This window comes from Corvus cornix, chromosome 3 (assembly GCF_000738735.6).
Source record: "Corvus cornix cornix isolate S_Up_H32 chromosome 3, ASM73873v5, whole genome shotgun sequence".
NCBI classification, from domain to species: Eukaryota; Metazoa; Chordata; class Aves; order Passeriformes; family Corvidae; genus Corvus; species Corvus cornix.
The window spans coordinates 43,679,418-43,702,343 of record NC_047056.1 but is presented as its reverse complement, the minus strand read 5'-3'; the positions used below and the strand labels follow the sequence as shown (position 1 = coordinate 43,702,343).

The following is a 22,926-nucleotide window of genomic DNA, read 5'->3' as shown; positions in this document are numbered from 1 at the left end:
TCTTAGTCATCTCTGCTGCTTTCTCAGACTGTTTATTCTTCAGTGCAGTTTCTGTCCTTCTCTATCTAGCTTATCACCCTGCCCAGCTGGCTCCGGTTTGTGCTCTGGTTGCCCAAGACAAATGCTGGGCAAGCCCTGCTTCTCACCTGAGCCTGCTGAGCTCTGATGAATTCCTGGGGTGCAGAGTCACCTGCCTGCACAACACCACACAGCAACATGAGGGGTGCAGCAAGCAGATTGTGATTTTTTTTCCTGTTCCTCAACCATAAAAAGGAACATTTACACAAAAACTGTACTTCTGAGTGATGTGACTTAGCTGGAAAAGAGAATTTCAGAGGTAAATTTAAATGAAAATTTAAAAAGAGAGAGGGTAGCTAGTCTAGAAAGGTCTTTCAGACAAGTACCCTCAAATAATATGAATGGGGAGGGTTGCTGCATAAAAGAAAGAAATGGATGATCAGAATTAGTCAGACTCAGATTCCACAGTGACAAAAAAACCGCCAAACCCCACCCCCAAAACTTATTAATGTGTTACTGTGCTTTAGATCTGGCAAACAAGATTCTTCTTATACAAGATCATGAGGAAACAGAAGAATTCTGTTGTTCCCTCAAACCAAGCTCTTATTTAGTGACTTGAACTGAATTTCATAGAATCATGGAATAGTTTTTTTTGGAAGAGACCTTAAAGATCATCTAGTTTCAAACCCCTGCCATAGGCAGGGACACCTCCCACTATCCCAGGTTGCTCCAAGCTCTGTCCAACTTGGCCTTGAACACTTCTAGGGATGGGACATCCACAGCTTCTCTGGGCAACCTGTTTTGGTGCCTCACCACCCTCACAGTAAAGAATTTCTTCCTAGTATCTATTCTAAATCTTCCTATTTCTATTTTCTTAAGTCTGTACTTTTGTGAGATAATGAAGTTGAGCTGCATATGTGTGTAATTAAGTGTCTTTGTTTCCAGTGTGGACTCAGCAAGTGTCACCCTTAAACAGACATGGAACGACTGGAAAGGGGGTGCCCTGCAGGAGTGGGGATGGCAGCTGTTGATTCTGCGCCTTGAACTGGTGCTGTGGGAAAGAGGAGATTCAATCTGAACTCCTTGAGCTTGGGAGAGGTAGTTCAAAGGCAGTTATTTTTAAGAGCAAGTAGGCTTTGTTTTCTAGCCTAGTCAGAACGTGCTGTTTGCTAAAATAAATTACTGTCATTACTGGCAGCTTCTGCACAGCAAGACTGAGTTTTAGGAATAAGAAAGCCTTTAATTTATTTACAACCTTGCAATTGCAAATATGCTTTAACAATACAGCATCTTGGAACGGATCTGAATAAACGTTATTCCCACATTAGAGTGGTTGTTAAGAAAAGTGTGTGTGTGGGAATAGAGTCAAGTTATGCACCAGTTGTTTTGAGGGAGGAGGTTGGTTCTGTTTGGTTTTTGTTCTTTTTAACCTTGCAAACCGTCTAATTGGCAAAGTTAGTAATAGATGTCTGGTCCAAATGAGCATGAAATGCACCCCAGAAAGGATTTTTTATTAGGCAATGTGAGAAACTTGGCAAATGCCTTGAAAGCTGGATATTCAGAGCTGTGCAAAAGAAAGCTGGTATTTTGCATAATTTGTGGAACGTGGGGAAATGTGCTCATCAGAACAGTCCGGAAAGTGAGTGAATGTTGTGGATGGGTCTTTGTTATGGGTGGTCCCTCATAGAACTTGTGTGTTCTGTGGAAGTAGAGCAGTTATCATCTTGACCACATAAGCCTTCACCAATAGACAGCTTGGTAAAATGCAGTATGAGAAAGTGAAAACCTTGCTTTACACTACTAAGGGTCCCAGATTTAATCTGTTAATATATAGGATATAAAAGCTCTAAGAGCTGTTCTATAGCCACTCTACCTCTTCTAGATTGTGAGAAAATATCACTGACACTGTTGCTAAAACTGACTTTCAGACCAGTGTCCTTTCAGTTTTGAATTACACTTGTACCACCCGCTTGATGAAAGTGTGTTGTAGGGCAACTGTAAATTTTTTTCAGTGTTTGGGAAGTGTAAGGAAATCTGGGTTTATTGGCTTGCTTTGGGTTCCTCTGATGTGTCTTGAACCAAGTAAGAGCAGTTGTGCATCAGACTTATGCAGGGCAAAACCTCCTGTATGTCCCCTTTGGCACAGCTGGCTTTTAATCTAGGTTAGGCAATACTATCACCCAGGGAGCAAAGCCTGCTGTGGGAGTGGTGGGGACTGGCGCGGGAGAAACTAAACCAGGACTGCATGGCCTGAATTTAGATGTTTTGCAGGCTCTTTTTAGAAAAGGTACTCATCATTCTGGGCAGTGCACAAACCACAGCCTCGAGTGAGTTGTTCTGGATCCCAAGCAATTACCCTTCTCCTATAAAAAACTAAAACATACTCCTGTGGGTATTTTTAGACTCCTTTTTTTTTTTTTTCCCTTGCATATGAGGAGGAGGACTATCACGTGCCATATAGTCATGGGGAAGAAGGATCTTGTGCATTGAGTCACTGGTGCAGTTGACAGCTGTGGTGGGAAGTGACAGCACATGATTTTGTAGGCAGGTCGGTAGCACCTAGGAAATAAAGCCCTGCCTGGTGCTGTCTCATCTCTGAGCAGTTGTGTATCTCCCTAACTCTTTGGATGTGGAGGAACTGGTGTGCAGAACTCAGTTCTCTAAATCTGATGCTCAATGGGTAAGGCTTGACAGGTTGAAATTTTAAGACTTCAGGCTTTAAATCGAAGAGCTAATAGCACGTATGATGACAAGTCTGACATCTGCAAAGAAAATACAAGGTTATTTCAGAGGTCTGTATTCTCATGTATTTGGTAGGTATAATGCTTAGGCTACTTACTCCTAGCTCTGCTGCTGACAGAGGAGATTGTTTTGAGCAAGTCACTTCCTGTAGCTGGTACAATGCCTGTTGCTAGTTTTTCCTGTTCCTTCAGGATTAATGTGGTAATCCTCATTAATGGGTAATGCCATGTGCTTCTTCAGTGTCCATGCTGAAATCTTGTAGCAATTCTTGGACAGTGTGGCATTCCCTGGGCACTCCCATTGTCTGGTGGATGACCAGCTTAAATGTCAGGTGTTTTTTTTAATGTATTTGTGGCATAATAGACAAATTTGGGTAGAGAATAAAGTGCATAAACTAGATGTTTCTGCTAAAGCAGCTGGTGAAGAAAGGATTAGGAATGTCTTTAGGATTTATACTCCACATATATGAATGGCACAGTTCACAGCTTGTAGAACTTTTGTTTCATGCTGGTACTAACAAAAGCATAGAGTGATTTGAAATCAATTCTCTGTGGCTGAACAGGCAACAAATATCTTTTAAAGTGAAAATTTCTGTTTTGGAGCATAATGTTGTTGAAGAAAGTGGATTCTGTAGCAAAGCAATTAATGAACAGAAGAAAGACAGGCTTAATTAGCTTAATTCTGCTTGCCCAGATTTCAAACCAGATGGTGTTTGAAATTATGACAGCAGTGGCATTTTATCGTACAGGAGTGAGTGATGAAGGTTGGGATAGGGATATGTAAGTAAAAGATGAGGAAGAAGGTTTGGAAGACTCTGTTAAGGGGTCACAAATAGTAAAAATGTTTTGGAGAAAAGTTACAGAGAAATAAAATTTCATTCTAATTACCTAATAGTAAGGCAACTTTAAGGTTGAGATACACTGATAGTTGGTTATTGTGATTGCTGTATCACAGAATTATAGAATGGTTTAGGTTGGAAGGGACCTTAATAAAGATCATCTAGTTCCAATCCCCCTCTGCCCTGGGCAGGGACACCTTCCACTAGACCAGGTTGCTCAGAGTCCCATCCAACCTGGCCTTGAACACCTCCAGGAATGAGGCATCCATAACTTCTCAGGGCAAGCTGTACCAGTTCCTCACCACCCTCACAGTGAAGAATTTCTTTCAAATATCCAATCTGAACCTGCCCTCTTTCAGTGTAAAGACATTCTTCCTTGTTTTATTGTTACACACTCTTGTAAAAAGTCCCTCTTCAGATTTCTTGTGGTCTCTCTTCAGGTACTGGAAGGCTGCAATAAGTTCTCCCTGGAGCCTTCCCTAGGCTGAAATCTCAGCCAACTCTCTCACCTTTTCCTTGCAGGAGAGAGGTTCCATCCCTCTGATCATCTTGGTGGCCCTCCTCTGGACTCACTGTTTTTACATATGTACAAAGGCTGTTCCATTTCAACTTTAAAATTGTTTTCAGCCTTCTCCTAGAGTAGAACAGGGGTTTGTCTATAAAGATGATTTGGGACGCTTAGAATCTGTTCTATAAGTGAAAAGGTTACATGGCAAAAGAAATTATGGTACTGTAACTGCTTTTAAATTAGGAGCTCATTTGTCAGCACTGGGATGGTATACTTGTAAGTAATGTTGCCATCCTGTTAAAAGTCTTTGGTGCAGACAAAAATGTTTACATAAAGTATTTTATGTATGACATATAAGGATTGTTCCTCTTGGTAAATATTTTACCAGGATAACTTAAGTTTATGTCTTGTGCTCTATCAAAATATGAAAATGGTGTACAGACCAAAACTTGGCTGTTTGTGCAGGACTCTTCTGAGTCACCCTGCCCCAAGACTGTTTAGCCATGAGTCCTGATAGTTACACCTCACATGTCTGAGTCATGTGGCATATAATTTCCAGATAAATTACGTGGTTATTGCAGAGCCTTGGTCTGATCTTGATATTACTGTGAGCCCAGCCATGTATGTGCTGGACACGTGTGGAGCTGTGGATAAGGGTAAATGGCACAGGGAAAAGTGCAAGTACACTGCCATGTTGTCCTTTTTAGCCTGCTCTTGCACTTGGAAAAGGTTTTTCCTGGTATTTGAGCTTTGCCAGCACAATTTCCACGCAGGGAGCATTTGGTGACGTAGAGCTGATTGCGTACTCTGGCAGGACACTCCTAGTCTAGACACCTCTATTTTCATTTAAATACTGAAGGTGTAAGTCACCTGGAAGAAGACGAGTAATAGTCTTGAAAACCAGTCATGAAGCCATCATGGCCCACCTTTCCAGTGCTGGAAGTACTCATCGCCGTGGTGTTGTCTGATTGGCACGTAAAACTTGTAAGAAGCAGTACGTTTAGGTTTTTGTTATTATGACTCTTTACCACAGCAGGAAAAAGAAGTCTGCAAGGCTTGTGGTTTGGAATAGAAAAGAGAGAAGCATTTTCTGAAACCACTAGATAATCAAATTTAAAAAATCTTTTTAATTGTTTCAGCCCTAAAGCTAGTTTGGGGCACTATGGGACCAATTAGGTTATTTAAACCATAGTTTCTGATCTCTATCAATTATTCTTACAGCCTGAACAGCCCAAGCCTTTAGGAAGGTCATTTTGATTAGGTATCTGTGGCTCCATCACCACCCACAGGTATGGTTACATCATTAAGGGGATGCTTCAGTTATGACACAGTTTCTGCTTAAACTGGAGTTTAAAGATTTAACTGAGAAAGGAAAAAAATGTTGTCTGTTCCCCTGCTTTTTTTTTCCCCAAAAGGAAATAAAATAGATCTGGACGACCTACTGAATTTTGCTTCCACGCACAACAGATACAAAGTATTTCCCTACACCAAACTTGTGCTCATTTCATTGTATTTATAGCACAGGCTTTAGGGTGTGAGAGGGCTTTGTCCTGTGAATTAAAATTGATGTGGAGATGTTTTAGCTCATGAAGGTAGGTTTGTTTGTAGAAGTAATGTGTTGGTAGATCAGCTGATACAGTTGGAGGAAAACAAGACAGATGATCTGAAAGGTCTGCATATGCAAAAGCTTGTTTATGTTTTCCAGTTTTATTAGTTGACCTTATAAAAGATAAAACATCTCTTTAGACACCTTAATTTTGTTTTATCCTTAGACCAACTCAGATATGACACCACTGTTCTTGACTGGTGATTCTTTCAGGTTAGGATGGTAATTGTATTGGTGAGAAATATGGCTTAAGATATGGAATTTTCAGTGGGGCAAAATTTCTGTGGTTTTTTTCCTTGATCTAAGGTGTTTAAACAGCAGGTATTACAAGAAGTCTTTTTTTTGTTTAAAGCATTTAATTACACCACTGCAAAGGGTGCTGATGAAATCACTGTCTTAGTTGCACTGTAAAACTCTAACAGAAAATTTGTTTTGTTTATAAACAAAGCACAGTTGAAAAATGTTTTACTATTCACCATGAATATGTTGTACACACACACGTATATATATATATAAATAAATGACATGCATGTATAGAGAGGTAATATAAATATAATTGGTACTCAAAGTAGTAGAAACTGGACAAATACTTCATGTGTATTTTTAAATCTATAGTTGTGTATTTTACAAGCATAGGATAATCTGCTGTGAAATTGTTTTGCCAGTTTGCCCTTTGTCCTGCACCAGGTGTGTGGCCAGCGAGGAAGAGGGATTAGGCAGCTATCTGCTTTCCTGTCCAAGAGCTCTATTTCCTTTGAAGGTGCTGCTTTCCCATTTGTGAAAGGGGAATGGGCCAGTGCTTCTGCTTTTCCACTGCCAGCATACACAGCTTGGCAACAAATTACAGCCCCCAGGGAAGTAGCCTCTTACCATTCTAGATTAGGAACAGATTGCTTCCCTGTGAAACAATAGGAGAAGCAAAGCAGAAATTCTCTCGTTTGTCCTCTGCTTCACAGTGTAATGGTAGTGTACATAAAACTAGCAAATACTGCAGTGTTTTAGGTTTTCATTTTTAGATGCTCTTGTTCAGTAGTTAATGAATGAAACTCTTCAAAGTCATCTGTGGAGAGTGGCTCCACTTCACTGCCCTGTTTTCCAGATAGCCAGATGACGGAGAGAAAAGAAGAAATGGTGGGAACAGAAAAGCACTGTGAGCAACTTCCTAAACAGGAAAGATCAGATGTACAAAGCCAAGATCGTGCTAGTACTAGTCCGGTGCTACCAGAGTCTGCCAAATTTGCAGCACTGTAAGGCCAGTTTACTTTACAATTTTGTACTTCAAAGATATGATGTAAGCTGTTTTGTTTCACTGAGTAGAAATGACATAAACTTTTAATTAACCTCTCTTTCTTTTTGTTTTATTGAGAACAAGAAAAAAGTTCCTCATAGTAGTTTTGAAACATTTTTGTGTCAAGTTACCAGGGCAGCAGGCAAAGACAGATAATCTACCGGGTAACTTCTCAGCAAGACAGTTCTGTCTTGCAAGTAATAAGTGGACCTGAGGCGTCTGTGCAAGATGAGCTCTCCGTGGATGCAATGCACGTGTTCATAGATGAAAATGGTGAGTTTATGTAGCTGGGATAATCGCAATACATGAGGAAATTGCTAAACACTTCAGATGTCCTGGAAGGATATCTCTCTTTGCTACTGGTTGCATGTTTTTCTGTGTATGTGAAAGAAAAGGGCTTAGTGATTTAAAGTCAGATGTGCAATAAATAGAATTTTCCAAATCCACCAGTGACCATCACAGACCTGAGCCTTACACAGTGCCTAAAGATTATCTTCCAAACATCATTCTCAAAACATGCTGGCTAGGCCAGAAGACAACTTCTGTCCCATCAGAAGAACCCCTGGTATTTTCCGCATGACTGAAAGTTTTGCACTGACCTGGCTGGGCAAAACATTACTCTGTTTTACAGTTTTGTTCTTCAGCTGGCTCAGACTGACCTCTTGTTACCATGATGGTTGCTCTCATTTGGAGTTGTGATCTGCTACCCCTTTTAAGGAAATTAATGAGTGACCTAGTCTTGCCCCATGCATATACTTTGCATGCCACTGTTCTGAAGCTATTCTTAGAGTCTGAAGCTGTAGGATGGGTTTGAGCCCTGTGTAGTGCCCTGTGGGGTACTGGCTCATACCTCTGAAAGGCAGCTGTCCCAAAAGCCCTATTTCCTTTAAAGCTGCCTTCAAAACCAGCATGGAATGAGTGCTCATGGTACTGGGTCTGTGATGCTGGAGATTCTCTGGTTTTCTGGTTCCTCCTGGCCCTGCTGGCAGCCTGCAGCTGCTGCTGTGCTGTGGGCAGAAGGGCAGCAGCTGCCAGTGGGGCAGGTGACGTGGCCTCTGGGTCAGCCAGCAGCCACCCTGGGCTTTGTGCTGCCTCTGTAAACAGGGAGGAGCTGTGGTACACTTCTAGCAGAACTTTTTATTGCTTTGTACCCCCTGACCTCACCTTTGTGAATGGAAGGAGGAAAATCTGATTTCATTTTACAGTGAACTTATATTAATCAATGCTCCTTGCATTTAATTTACATGCCTTTTAAATTTTCACTGTAACTTCTGTGTTTTGATTTGTCTCAACTTCTCAGTTCTTCAAATGTTAATTTGCTTTCTGAAATCCAAAATGAGCCTAATGCACAGACTGAGAAATATTTATTTATCAACATGCCTGACCTAAATTGTGTATTTTATAAATTTTTTGTGTAAACAAATGATTACATCACTGAACTGATGTTTTTTTCCTCTATTTTCTAAAGGGGAAATTAGATCCTGCTATTTAAAAGCTGGCTGTCAGAAGGAAGGAAGTTTTAGACATCAGCTATCAAATTGTGATTGTATGTCAAATGCTCAGTAAGTAAGCCCTTATTTTTAGAAACGTTAAAAGTTTGCATTGCTAGAAACTGTGAAACTGTAGCTGTGAAAGATGCATGTGAAGGGGAGTACTGGTGCGTAAATGTGCTAACCTTTTCTAGAGAAGTCAAAGCATGAAATTTTTTTTTGCTTTCTACTGAAACAGTGACAGCTTTATAAGAACATTGGAAAGAAAAAGTGAAAATGAAAATCAGAACTATCCACTTGGCTTTAACTACTTTCTGGGAATAGCCAAAGTCAAGTGTAGATATTACAAATCAAATTGTAAATAAAACAAAGTGGGACTGCTCTCTCAACCTTGTCTTGTTTTCTTCCCATACCTGTTGCATTCTTTGAAAATTTTTAGTGCTGTGTCAGTATCAGTCACTGACCTGTGGATTCTAGCAGCAGAGCCTTTCACCTTGCATTAAATCTCTAATGATAAGTTGCTGCTCTGATGAGTCATCCAAACAATTTTCTTTTTTCAAAAGTTCTTTTTGGAGTGATCCATACAAATCCCATATTTATTACTGTGGTTTCCACACTCTTTCATGTGATGTGCGGTTTACATATCTGTAAAAATAAGTTTATCTATTCATAAGTATTTTTATGAAATAATTTTGTTTTTCATACTGTTTTACAGCATTTGGAGAAGTTGAGTAATGGAGTGAGAATGATCTTTTTTGAATATTGTTCTGCAAGTGTTTGGCTTTCAGTGGAGACTTTTGAAAAACTTGGGACCATGTTAAAAACAGTGTTAGCATTTTAGATAGAATGCTAATATCAATGACATGAGAATAATGCTTTTATCTGTCAGTGGGAAAAGAGTCAAAAAAAAAGAAAAAAATTGAGTAGTAGAAATGTTCTGTCTGTCTTTAGCAAAATAAACCCCCATCCTGGTAGAGTTCAGTTTTGACCTAAAAAAATCAAACATTTTAGTTTGGTTCTATTTATTTCTTGATAATAATATTATTATTATTAATATTATTTATAATAATATTATAAATATTATAATAAATAATAATAATAATTCTTCTCTTTATAACTCTCTTTGTTTCACCTTGGACAGAACACTCTTCTGCTCCCCCTTCCTATAACTATGAACTTGAATCTGTCCTCAATTCAGAAATAGTTTTCTGTCCCCTGACTTTTAGCAATTAATTTGTTTTTAATCAAAGGAAGGACAATCTTCCTTCTCATGTAAGAAGTCATACTGAATCTGCCTTTGCTAGATGCTTATGTGACATCTGTCTTCCTATGCTATGTGCTGTTTTTTAGTTATGGTTTGCAGACCATAAGGGATGAGGTTTATTTTTAAGGGGTCTGCTCAACCCTGTCAACAAAAGCATCTTCAGCTATCCTTTGCAGGTGTTTATGTGCATGTAGTTTCTTAAGACCAGCACCTTTGCTGTAAATCTCGGAGTATAATGACAGTTCAGACCAGGGAACAGAACAAATCAGCAAAGAGGAGTGGGTTCCCAGGCCTGTTTCTTTGTGGGAGTCAGTGGGAAGCCAGAACACGAGGTTTTGCAAAAAGAGAGCATGAAGGATGAAGGAAACTGACAGAAGTTAATATGAAAAATAAGAAAGGAGGACAAGGAAGCATGAAGTATGCTTAAGCTGGTTTTTGCAGGGGCAGTTTGTAATGTCTAGGCCAGAGAGATTAGTGAGAGCTGTTTGTTCAATGGGCAGTTTCTACCATCTGTGAGTAGGTTGAAGGGTAGCATGGGAAGAAAGGGGTTTTTGTTTTTTCTTCAGATGTTTATCTTCAAGTAGTCTTGTATTTAGACAATACAGAGCACTTACAGCATATAGAAAATAGAGGAGCAAACCTGCTTTAAGGACAGTTCAGGAATGAAGCATCTTTCCCTCCCCGCCCACCCCCACTTTCCCCTGTCCCCACCTGCAGGCTTGCTCATCAGTTGTGTCAGGTTACTTCCTTTTTTGCTAAAGATAAACCAAATGATCAGTGAAAGAAAGGTTATTACTGATGAAAAAGGCAAATAGGATAAAATAAAGCACAAGGTGTAATCAGCAAGTGCTTCACTTAGTCTCTTTTGTGTGTCTGTCTTTAAAGGGTCCTTTACAAAAATTACTCTCTTGAGGGTGGGCCCTCTCTGGTGGAGATCTTCATCATAAGAGTAGCCCATAGCAACGGGAGATGCTGCTGTTATAGAAGGATATTAAAAAAGAGACACAGAAAGCACCTCTGCGATGAACTTGACTTATCTACCAGCCCATAAAAAAGTTAACTTAGGAGAAGACAATGATTTTGACAGTACAGCTTCATGAGCAATTGAAATGGTGCAGAAACAACCAATAACTTTAGGCCTGGTGTCTAAATTCATTAATGAGCCATCCAAATTAGATTTTACGAGTCAAGAGATGCAGGAGAAAATTAATGCCTAGCCAAAAGAGGTGGCATCCTCCTTTCATAGGGTAGGTTTTTGGTCTCATGGAGCACAGATTTCAGAATTAGGATAAGCATAGAGAACATTGCAAAGGTTTGCAGTAGATGTGTATGAGCTCTTAAAGCACTTTTCACCAATCATGCTTGCTTTATACTGTTAAGATTAAGCTGCTCCTACGGGGAAAACGTCAAACCTGAGTTGAGCAAGTGGAGTAACCATGTGGATTTGAATGGAACGTGCCCTGATGTGCTTCTTTATGAGGAGAATTGACCCAGGATAGAGGATGGCAAGAGGCCTCTTGCTTTGTGGGTGTTGTTGGGAGAGGCAGCAGACACGTCGCTGGTGTCTAGGAGCTGGTGATGCTTCTGGGTAACGTTCCAGTTGTGAAAGGGGAAGGAATTTTGACTGGAGAGGGTATGAACTCTGGCTGGTTTGTCAAGAGTAAGGTAATTGCCTTATGAATTGGCCATAGGTAACTACCTTTTAACACTGTTATGTAAAACTGAAGAAGGTGTCTAAATATTACTCAAAGAAAAGTTATTAAAGAAAGCCTTGAGGCAGACAACTAGTGTTTAATGTTCTTCAAATTATAACTTGCCATTTCTGTGTATTGAGTCCTACTATTGTCTTCTCAGTTTGCAGGCTTAAGCATTTCACATCAGATTCTTAGGAACTGAAATTAAAGTAGTAGTAGTTCCTATGGCCCATAAACATTTTATCTTCTTGGCATAGCGTCTGAAATTAATTTCTCACAAATAATTCAAAATCTTAACAATGTCACTCTGTCACAGAAGAGAGGGTGTGTTATGGTTTTATTTTTGTTCTTTGTTTTTGTGTGCTTCCTGCTTTTTCTTTGCTTAGGAAGGGCTAGATGAACAACAATGGATTACAATGTGCCAGGGAAAGCAGATGTCTGAATCTGAAGGGGTCTGTGATTTCTTCCTTTGGAGACTCCTTGACTTTGCAAGCAATACTGTTAAAGGGAATTAGACTTTGCCTTGTCAAATATCAGTGGTCCACCACCTCTTTTTGATTCTGCAGTGTTGTGAGATGATCTTTGGAATATTCTCCAGTTTATGAATGTTAATATATATTCTATCAGTTTCTATTTTTTGTCTTTGTTTGGTTTTGGTTTTTAGTTTTATTGTTGGCTCTTTCAACTATAGTAGTTGTCCTAATATTACCTGTACCTGCTGTCCTTGTCCTGGGAAGTTTTCAGAGCTTCTTAAATGTAGTATAAACATTTTCTTATTAATAATTTCCAAAATTATCCATTAATTCTATTAAAGGTTACTGAGAATTAGAATTTTTTCAGATTGTCTCTGTACTTGTCTGTTGCCAAATTGGCTCTCACTTGCCTAGCAGTCCAGCTTTAAAAATATTTGATGACCTAGCCAAGTTAAATCTTGAGGAGGTTTTTGTTGGAATGATCACCAAAACTAGATAATTCCTTTTCCATTTTAATCCCCACTTTGGTGGGTGATTCTTGTCACCGAGTTTGGTAAATTATTTAAACATTGGCAGGTAGCTAATCAAGTCCCCAATTATTGTCAGTGTAATTACCCTGACTCTACTTTTGTCTGTTGGCTTGCCAGCAACACCTCTTGCCAGCAGTCCCAGTGGATTGGGTTCCCTGCTGAGCTAATTGCATCTAAATTTGATGCTCCCATTACTCTGCCAAGTTCACCTCTAGCTGTAAATTGCTTTGTGACAGGCTTTGACAAGACAAAAGTATAAAGTCTATTCCCAGCTCATGGATGATGTTAAAAGTTAGTACAAAAAGACCATTTGAACCTGTTCCAAAGTGAGTCACCACGACATGTGATGGAGCCTGTCTTTCCTTGAGGTGGCAGAACACCTGCTTGCCCTGAGTCTTGGTGACTTGGGAAGACAAACACCATCACTCTGAACATCCTCCTTTCCTCCTTCTTCACCTAGGTTTATATGCCGAGTGCCATATTGTAGGGAATGTCCCCCTGGTCAGTTGGGGTCAGCTGTCCTGGCTTTGTCTCTTCCCAGCTGCTTGTGCACCCCCAACATCCTCACTGATGGGGTGCTGTGAGAAGCAGAAAATGCCCTTGGTTGTGTGTTAAGGGCTGCCCAGAAATAGCTAAAACATCCCTGTGTTACCAACACCATTTCCAACACAAATGCAAAACATAGCTCAATACCAGGTACTATGAAGAAAATTAACTCTACCTGAACTAAAACCAGTACAAAGAGAAGAATTGCCCAGCTCTTAGCAAAAAGCACCTTTATTTTAGGTGCAGATTCTCCTTGCTGTGTGACACTTGGGCTTTCATTTGGAATCAATTATATATAAAATCCAACTTGCTCTATACCTTTAAAAAAATAATTATTCCAGTTTGAGCCTTATCCTGCTTTCTTGGTCATGTATCTTTTAATTTACCTGTAAAGTTATTAAAATAATATCACTTTATGTAGGATAAAATTATATCCATGTATGTTTCATTACTATATGTGATTCAACCATACCAGTGCAATCATGCATTCATATTGCACTTTGCATGTTCTGTCTGAGCAGTTGATCCTCTGAACTCCTCACTATTTTTAGATGAGGCTCTGACACTGAAAACAGGCTTCTAAAAAGCTATGTTATAGCTAAAATCTAAAATGTTTTGCAGTACAGATAAAGACCTCAATTAAAGAAAAATTGCTTAGGTTTTTTGTTTGAGAATAATTTTTTTTGGGGAATCATCAGGGCCAAAAGTTTAAAAAAGTATTTGCAGCAAACTAGTGGCTAACAAGTACTAAAAAAATAATTTAAGGTACCTGTCAGTACGGCTGCAGAGTGCTGGTGGTTTTGGCCCTGGGCAAAAGAGAGAATGTCAGATCAATGAGCTAACTTATTTGATTTACATTCTCATCCCAGAATAAGCTGCTTGAGTGTTATACAATAAGAAAGTCTATCTGAATGCCTTAGTGGTACTATATGTCTCTATCATAAATCCACTAATACTTTAGTACGTTCACTGGTGGAAAAATTCCCTGAAACCTTGAGGTTATTCCTCATAGGAAAGAGTAAACTTAAGAGTAGATTTTTTTTTTAGTGTTTCAAAAGGCTGTTTTAGAATGACAAAAAGTGTGTCACTAAAACACTTTGTATTTCTCAGCAAGGTGACCCAAATCACACAGTCCCCCCACTGTCTTGTAATAAGCTGCTGGATCTTAAAGATTTCTTAATGCTGCTTGTCAGGTTGTGCAGCTCTGCAGCTGAGCATGTTTTGAAATGGATGTGAAAAATATTATAGAGTCCTCTTTGGCATTCAGTGATTTCAGATGAGCTGCTCCCCCGGGCATAGTGCTGCTTGAACACAGAAATGAGCGGTGTGTCTGCTCTGAGAATGGTAATGAAGCCATGGATTTTTCTGAAAAGTACTCTTTACAAACTCAGTAGCATTTTCCTGATGGTTTCCAAGGGGCAGGAGGAAACCCCTGTGTTAAGCTTGGCCAGTTAAAATTCTTTCCTTTATTTGTGTAGGAGTTTCTAGCCCTTCTTTCACTGAACACTGGGCAGGACACGAGTGTTTTCAACAGAATGAGACTCAGAGGTGAGCGGGAACCATGCTGCCGCATGATGGCAGCAAAATCCTGCTCAGGAGTAGGAGTTTATGGAGGCCTTCAGGTGTTGGGACTGGCTTCTGTTCCATCCCCTGCCCTTCCGTAAGAAGAGCTAAAAGGAATGTTTTTAAGTATTTTGGAGATAACGCAACTGTGGATGCTAATAATGCATTAATTCCAATAAGGCTGCATCTTCTCAAAATGCATACTCTAGTTTATTAGGTAACACATACTGTTTATTTTTAAAGTTTTTAGCACATTTATCTTTGCTTTGAAATGTAATAGGCTTTCAAATTAGCAGTTTACATGCTTACTAGCAAAATAAAAGTATCTGAATACTGGGAAGTAAGAGTGTACTGAATGAATCCCATTCTTAACATTTGAGTAAGAAAGCATTCGTCACTTCCTACCTTCATATTGACCACAGTGCCTTTGGGAACGTGCTTTACAAGGCCTTTCTGTCCATCTGAAGTAGCTGACTTAATATGTACCACTGCTTGTTTTGTAGTCTATTGCAACACTTCAGCAGTGATCTGTTATCTTTCCTGCCTGTTATGTCATTGTATCACTACATCCAGCTTTCACATTCTGTAAAGTTAGATATTCTGCCTTATTGTTGTTAGCTGTGTTATTTTTACTAGTTAAAACAAATGCTAAAAATTGTCCCCAAATCCTGTAGTAAAATGTGTATAAATTCATATTTGTACAACTAGCAAAATATGGACAAGATTTAAGAGAGATTTCATCTTTACCTTGAGCTGCTATCAGATGTAAACACTGAAGAAAGTTAAGATGCACATTCTGAATTAATTTTACTCTTTATGAAACTGCTAATGGTCTTACCAAAAAAGTGAAGAGTCCTTCCTCTTTGAGTTTTTTTCTTTGTTTCCTGTGATTGAATTTGTCACGTAATCACCCACTCCTAATGCAGCTATCACTGGCATTATTCAATCTTCTTACGTGCTCTGAGTTGCTTTTTAGTGTAAATCTTGTTGTTTGGTTATTTGGGAACTCTAAATCATCATTTTCTTGAAAGAAGCAATATCCACAGCTAGTGGCTTTAGTGTCAGTCTGGAGCTGTGCAATACTCTGGTCAGATTGGTGCTGGCAGCTTTCTAGTGGAGACCTAATGAGCGTCATCCATTCAGATAGCTACATTTCAGCCACAAACTGACTGTTTTGAAAGACTACAAAGGTATGGGTGTTTCGAGTTCCTGCTGTGTTGTCAGCACTGGCTGGGTCTTGTGCAACCACATTGCTCAGGTCTCAGTTCAGCAAGTGCTTTTGGATGCACCTCAGACCAGTACCCCAGAAGCGATTGCTTGTTGGACATGCAGGAGGAGACATTTCCAGCTCTGAGCTGCCCTCTGGCTCCTGACAGCCGTAGTTGCTTACCATCACCTAAATATCTTTCAGCTCTATTATTTGTTATTGCTATTGATATTTATTACACACTGTAAGCTCTATAGTGACCCAGACAGCTGTCTTAGGCAGTCTAGTGAAATCTTTCTGGTTTTAAACATTTGAGGACCAAGAGGAAGGCGCTTCATTATTGCAACTGTTGTGATGGCTACAAGATTCCCTGATGCAGGTTAAAATGAAATGTAGCCAAAACCTGCAAATCAGCTTTATTAACAGGGAATTCTTTGTGGTGTGCCTGTATAATGAGCTTGCTTTGAGAGGGGTTCAGATCCAAGGCTAGCTAGTCCTAGCAAAGGGGATGACTTAGGCTGGGTTATATTTGAATGGCTTGGGCCAAGTTGTCAGTGGTGTGAAGCAACAGGCTAAACAGAGAGGGAGAAAGACGATTTTTCCGGCACTATGTGGTTATACTAAAACATTCTATGTGATGTATTATTGCTCTGCTACCTTATGCTTACCGAGTGTTCTTACAAAACGGGATTATGAGCCAGAAAAAAATTCCTGGTTTTATACCCAGTTGTCAGTAGAGGGTGCTATGTAGCTTTTGAATTTGATCTGCGTGGGTTGTATGTTTATCAAAGACATTTTTAGTTAATAATTTATTATTCGAAATTTAGTTCAATTATACCTTTGCTTACATTAGCAGTGCAGTTTACTGTGATAGATCTTGATAATATTAATTTGATTCTGCAAATGAACAGATTTTCTATTTAGCAAGATTCCGTGTTATATTGCGATCAGCTCCGTTATAATGATTTTATGATTAGAGAGTGTTTGCTCCTATTTATATATGGTAATAAATTTATAGAATCTAGTTTATAGGCTTACAAAAACACAAACACCATCATCGCATTTCTTACTGGTGTTTGCTGTCAGTGTGATAGCAATGTCATCAGATGAGATGTACAGTTTCTAAGTAGCGGTGCAAGCAATTCGTCATTGGGGGTAGCAAGTGAATGTCAGAAGGAGGTTGTGTGGAAAATAGGGATAAGGAAGACAAAAACAACAAACAGGAGCTGAAGGAAATGGAAGATGAGGAGACAATAAGAAGATACCGAGAGATGAGGCTGATGGCTGCCAGATGACCGACTCTGATTTTGAAGCTGTTGCTTTGCTAGCTCTGCCTTCCCATCCTCTCTGCTCTAATTGCCTTTTCAGGCTTATAAAGTTTCCAACTCTTTCCCACAGTCAGTGTCCTGGCTGCTTGTGGTCTCCTCTACCACTTGCTGATAGGCGGAGCTGTGAATTTTGTCTGTAAACACAGAAAAGACTATGGGCACTCTTGGCTTTTTGGTTAACTTCAAGTCTGCTGGGAGATGATTTGATTTCCTAAGTTGATTCTTGGAAGAAGTCTTATTAGTAAAAGATTTTTGATTTCTGAGAACGGATAGACTCCCCTGGTACTCTGCTCCATCCGTCTGTCCTTCTGCCATTTCCATTTTTGGTGAATGTGGGATAAAAGATGTGGTCTGATCTCAAAATACTTTTGCCTTTTGTAGAAAGACAACTAAAGATGCAGAAATGTAGTGAAGATTGACTCTTCATTTAGGAAGGCATGAGCAACCACTGTTCTATTCCCCTGCTGTTTTGTTGAGTCACCTTTTGGGCAGGAATTCCCAGGCTAATGTTCCTGCATAGCCTGGGCTACATTTGCCTTTTTCCTGCTGTGAACAAGGAGACTCAGAGTTGCACCCACAATGACAAGGAATGGGACAGCTCATCCTGAGGAAACAAACAAAAAATCCCTTGCCTTCCTTCTGACTGGACAAGGTTGTTCTGTAGTCCATATCTGTGGGAATCTTACTCCTGGGAGACATTCCTCAAGGCTTCCTCCACTTTCTTCCTGCTTAAATCTTCTGGTTGTGATCCAGGATCTTGGATGAGTGCCCATCCCTTCTGTACTGTTTTGTTAATAACTGCTGACAAAGGAGATGATTCTTACAGAGAGCTGTCTTGTGGCTGGGACGTCAAGTGGGTTGTGTTGGGCCGTGTTCTCATTTGCTAGTACTGTCCAAAGGAAACATGACAGCTGTCCTGACTCTCTGGAGCAAATCATGCTGCTGTCTGTAGCACGAGGAGTGTGGAGTGCAGAGGAAGCCATTAGGGTCAGGAGCACGGGGTGCTCTCATTTCTACTCAGCTGAGAGTTCTGCTGGAGTGGCAGATGGTGAATATCAGGTCTGGAATTCAAGCCTGATAGCAATCAAGGCTTTGAAAACATAAACTACCTGGCTCAGAAACCAGAGACAGGATGGCTCATCTGGTGACATCCTGAGGCTGATCGTGTTCCTGTTGGTCCCGGCAGAGGTAGCAAATCCTGGAGGGGAGGAGAGAGTGTGTGCATTTCAACCTGTTGGTGTGACACTTCAGCCCTTCTTTTAAGTAATCCAGACATTGAACTGTGTTCCAGAACAGTGCTAACCACTGCAGCTGAAGTTAACAGCCAGTTACGTGCAGGACAGCCACAATTTTAATGCTTTAACAAGGGTTACATGGCAGCCTTTGGGAATTGGCAACCAAAGGTGAGGCAAGTTGAGTTAACTAAAATTAATAAGGTGCCTCTGGGGCAAGTGGAGGGTATGCAAGAGGAGGATTTTAATCTTTGCAGTGCCATAGGTTTCCTGGCTGACTGTAGGCAGATTGCTCTAGTTTCTTCCTGCTTGTCTTTATGCAAAATAAGAGCAACAGATATTGACTACCTTGCATGAGCATGAGCACTTAGGTGCTTTCACCTCATGTAGATACAAAAGTAGAAAGAGCCCAAGGCAGGTATCCAGAGGCAGTGGGCCAGTGAGCTTGGAGCAGAGCACCTGGTATATGAATCTCATTTGGAAAAGAATTAGAAAGAAGTATTCAAAATAAATCTCTTCCCCAAGTAACAATTACTTCATTTCAATAAAGTTCTCTCTGAAACCCAGTCAGTCATGTCATGGTAACACACCATTGCTGCAACCCAACAGGCTCTGCTGCTCTAAGTGGGGATTTTTGCAAGTGTTTAGATGCTGTAGCTTCAACACAAAGCAGTAAATGTGAGGAAAAGCAGTAAATAGTATCTTGCTCAGGGCCTTCCCAGGGTGAGTTTACACTCAGTACGGAGGGTATCTGAGCTAGCCTTATGTGAATTAGTTCATGTGTTGTTGTTTTGCTAGGGCAGAAGGAAGTTCTTGTGGGCTGAATTCTCAGCAGGGTGAATCAGAACTCACCAAATTTAGTGCAGGTGAAACCAGACCAGCTTGGTACCTAAGTGAGCTTGTTGGAAGCTATTCCAGGATCTCTGCAGTATCTACTTTGCAGTTTTGCTCTGTAGATGTGCCTCTCTACACTTGAATTGTCAATGGACAGAAAAAGGCACTTCTGAAGTGTGATTCCTTGAGGGTGTTCATCTCAGGATGAGAAAAGCTGTGATACAGAAGTATCTGTTTCTCTGTGGTGGATGTAGTAAATCAAGTGTATCTGAATTTGGGTGTTAACTGCTTTGTGAGTCTGTGCTATACTTCAGATATGAAGGTGGAAGGTTCCCGAGTCCTGTGAGCCAAACAGTAGTGTAATTACAGGCTTTCTCCTGTAATGTTTCACACATATTAGGAAAATATTGCTGCTTAAAACAATCTCTTTCCTTTCTGTCCTCTGTGCACAGTGAAATACAGTTCAGCTCCTCTAGTACTACCACTTCAGAGAGCCAAGAACCATCTTCTGGGGATCAAGCAGCGAGTGCGCTTCAGCAGCAGCTCCTACTGATGGTGGCCAGAAGGACCCTTTCAGAAAACCCACGGGTACATTGTAATATCTGAGTTTCTAGCATCTTGATGGACTGCTCAATAAACAAAAGCTGCAGGCTTGTTCCTGAGACAATTTTGTTGATTTTGCTATACTGCTTTTCCTGGTATTGCTCATGTGGGAGAAGATGTGTTTTATGTTGATGGATGCAACTCAGCTGTTTTCTACTGACACTGAGTAGTGTCCTAGGGGAGTATTTAAAGACTCCATCACTGAAAAAGTTCATCTTCTGTCTTCAATTGTATTTCATTTGGAAGAGGACACAGCTGTTAGGATTTTAGAGACACCACCAGATTTTAATAGCATGAAGTGTTTATTCCAGATTCATTGCTGTCATAAAACCTCATGTCTGGTTTCACTTTTCTGAATTGGGCAACCAGACCTGTGAATGTTTGCTGTGGAATGTTGAAGCCATCTCCTCATTGCAGCTAGTAAAAGAAAAAGGCCCTCAGACTTCAGTTTGTGTGGTGTTATGTGGACATGAATTTTACAGTGTTTGGGGTCTGCGACTTAGGGCTATAATCAGTTTTTACAATTCCTTTTGTAATACCTTTGGCTTTCTGTCTGCTGTGGCAAATTCTAGTTTGATATTTGTGAATAACATTAAAATGACAGTTAATTGCCTTTCATCTTAGATTTCCCTCAGGAACATAAAGCTAAAAGCAACTTGTATAAAGGAACTATTTTAAATTAAAAATCAGTAAATTGTCCCAAATACTATCTTTTATATTTGGACAGTGTCTTCCATCCAAAGGCTTGGATGTTTTCCAGATATTTATAGTCTTGTAAACTGCCTGCAAATTAGAGAACAATTGTCATTTCTTCTTTCTCTTTTGGGAAGACTGCTCTCCTCAAGGTCACATAGCAAGTTTGTAGCCAGGCTAGGCAGTATTTTCAGAACTTCCCGATTTCTGAATTTTTTTTCTTAAACATGAAATTCTGAGCCTACATAAGTCAGGAAAAGTGTTACCATTGATTTTGATGAAGCTAGGGCTTCAGGCTGTCTCTAACACCATATAAATTTATGAAGTGAATTTTTATAAGCCCTCTTTTGATAGGAGAAACAGCTAGACTTGAGTGACTTGCTCAGGGCTAGTCAGAGAGTTTCCCAAATCCAGCTTGGAATCCATTCCCCAATCAAAAATCTGACTCCCACCCAAGCACTACAAGCTTCACGCAGAAGATTTCATCCAAAGGTTACAGTTCCTCAGGAGCCAAAATGTTCACTTATACACTCAGCTAAGATGTGTTGGGCTGTTCTGGGGACTCAACGATCAAGTCCTTGGGTGTTTTAAGTGAACTCTCTGCCACTGTTTTGATTTTTTTGTCTAGTTATAGTGGGCAATCTACATTAGATGTGTGAAGTTAATGGCTGCAGTGGACTGAGTTTCGCTTTACTTTCTGTTGGGTAATAGGACCCAAGAGAAACAAAAACTCTGCCAGTATTAGCAACTGTAATATTTTAAAACATGTTTTTTTCTTCAAAAATGCCCCAACCACATGTTTAAGTTACTTTTTAAAGTAGTAATAAAAGTATTAAAATTTGGACTCCATAAACTGCTTTCAGGTTTCAAAGTCAGTGTAGTGAAAGGAATGCAGTTGGTCTCATGGTTTTTAAATCACTCGGAACTGTTAATAAAGGAAAGAATGCCAAATAGCCCAGCATCCCCTTGCATGTCTCAATGCTCAGAAACATGAGGGATTGTCCTGCACTGCTAGCAGTTGAGCTCCCTGACCTGGCATGGCTGAACACTTTTAGTCAATTGGAGGCACGAGATAAAATGCCTAAACTTGAATTTCTTTCTCCAGAGTTTATGTTAGCCTGTTTCACCTCACATTTGCCAGCAGACTGAGGATATCAGCGAGTTGTTTCCCAGCTGATGCACAGGAATACATTGTCATGTGTAAACTATGTGTAAAATTCCTTTTCCTGGAAAGCGAAGATTAGAAATTATTCCAATATTCTGAGAGAAAATTTAACAGTTCCTTTGTGCAGGTGGACAGGTTGTTTAAAAAACTGTGGTTTGCTAACAGTTCTAATTTGATGATCAATTACTTCACACAGAAATCCCCTTCCCTGACTAGGAAAGTTTATCTAACATAAATAGCTCTAATGTAGACATTGCTTAGAGTTCCATAATAAGTATATTTGTTAATTATTTATCTTTAAGAGGGGGTGGGGAAAAGGCTGCCTAGTAGGAGGTTGAAAACCACTGGACTTCGCAGTGATTTCAAAATCTCAAATTCATCTTCTTGAAAGAAAAATAAGTAATTTCCCCCCCTCTGTAACATCAGTAATGGTATACCTTGGAAAGAAATCACTGCTTTGCAGAGGTGTTTTTCTTCTGTTGTTTAGCTTTGCAGGCTTGGCTAATGGTCTGTAGATAGTTGCAGGAGAGTTGTAGAGAAGTTAGAAAAGGCCTTAGAATCTGGCAAAAGCAAAATATTTCTTAAGGAAATATCCAAAATTCAAAGGGATGGATTTATGATTATGATAGTAAGATTAGAGACTCTTTAATTAGTGCTGTTTATGCTATTTGTGCTTCTTTGCAATTTTTTTCCTCCTCTTGCTGTTCTTGAGGCACATCTGATGTGGTATTCAAAGCATCTCAGGAAAGATAAATAAAGCTGTGTTCTGGAAGAAAAGTTGATAAGTCACACCTCTAGGCCTTAAGGCCTACTTTTAAATTTTTTTTTTAATTTAAAAACAAGGTTTTGTCCTGTCATGTTTTTGTGTTGTGCTGTAATTAGCCTGATACATGGGAAAATCTTCAAAAAGAAACTTTAGACAAATACTGGATCTGGACTAAAAAATAATTACTTTTCAAATGAATATTTAGTATTAATTTCTAAGCATATCATCACTGTTGAGCTCCACAATTAATATAGTTTCTGTCCATCTGCAATAATTAAGCTGGTGTGATATTTTTGTTTCTGTTTAAAATTAAGAAAATAAATTCGCTAACATGCTGCCACTACTCCTTTAAGCAAAAAAAAAAAAAAAAACCAAAACAAAACAAAAAAAAAAAAACAACAAACAAAAAAAAACCAACCAAAAAAAACAAAAAAAACAAACCAAAAACCTGATACTTCCTGTAAATTTGGCCTTTTCAGCACCTGTTTTGCTGGCAGCTGTATGTGAGTGTGCGAGAGTTTTGTGTATTTGTGGTTTG

General features: G+C 39.7%; 1 protein-coding gene across 2 annotated transcripts in view; it reads left to right on the top strand.

Moving 5' to 3' along the window:
- Positions 1–22,926, top strand: part of PCNX2 (pecanex 2) — a 150,606-nt gene that overhangs the window by 15,212 nt on the left and 112,468 nt on the right. For both annotated transcript variants that reach the window (XM_039568371.1, XM_020583986.2), the window contains 4 exons: positions 6,812–6,959; positions 7,128–7,273; positions 8,469–8,562; positions 19,614–19,749. In XM_039568371.1, coding sequence (XP_039424305.1) covers positions 6,812–6,959; positions 7,128–7,273; positions 8,469–8,562; positions 19,614–19,749 — 524 coding nt within the window. The remainder of the gene's footprint in view (positions 1–6,811; positions 6,960–7,127; positions 7,274–8,468; positions 8,563–19,613; positions 19,750–22,926) is intronic.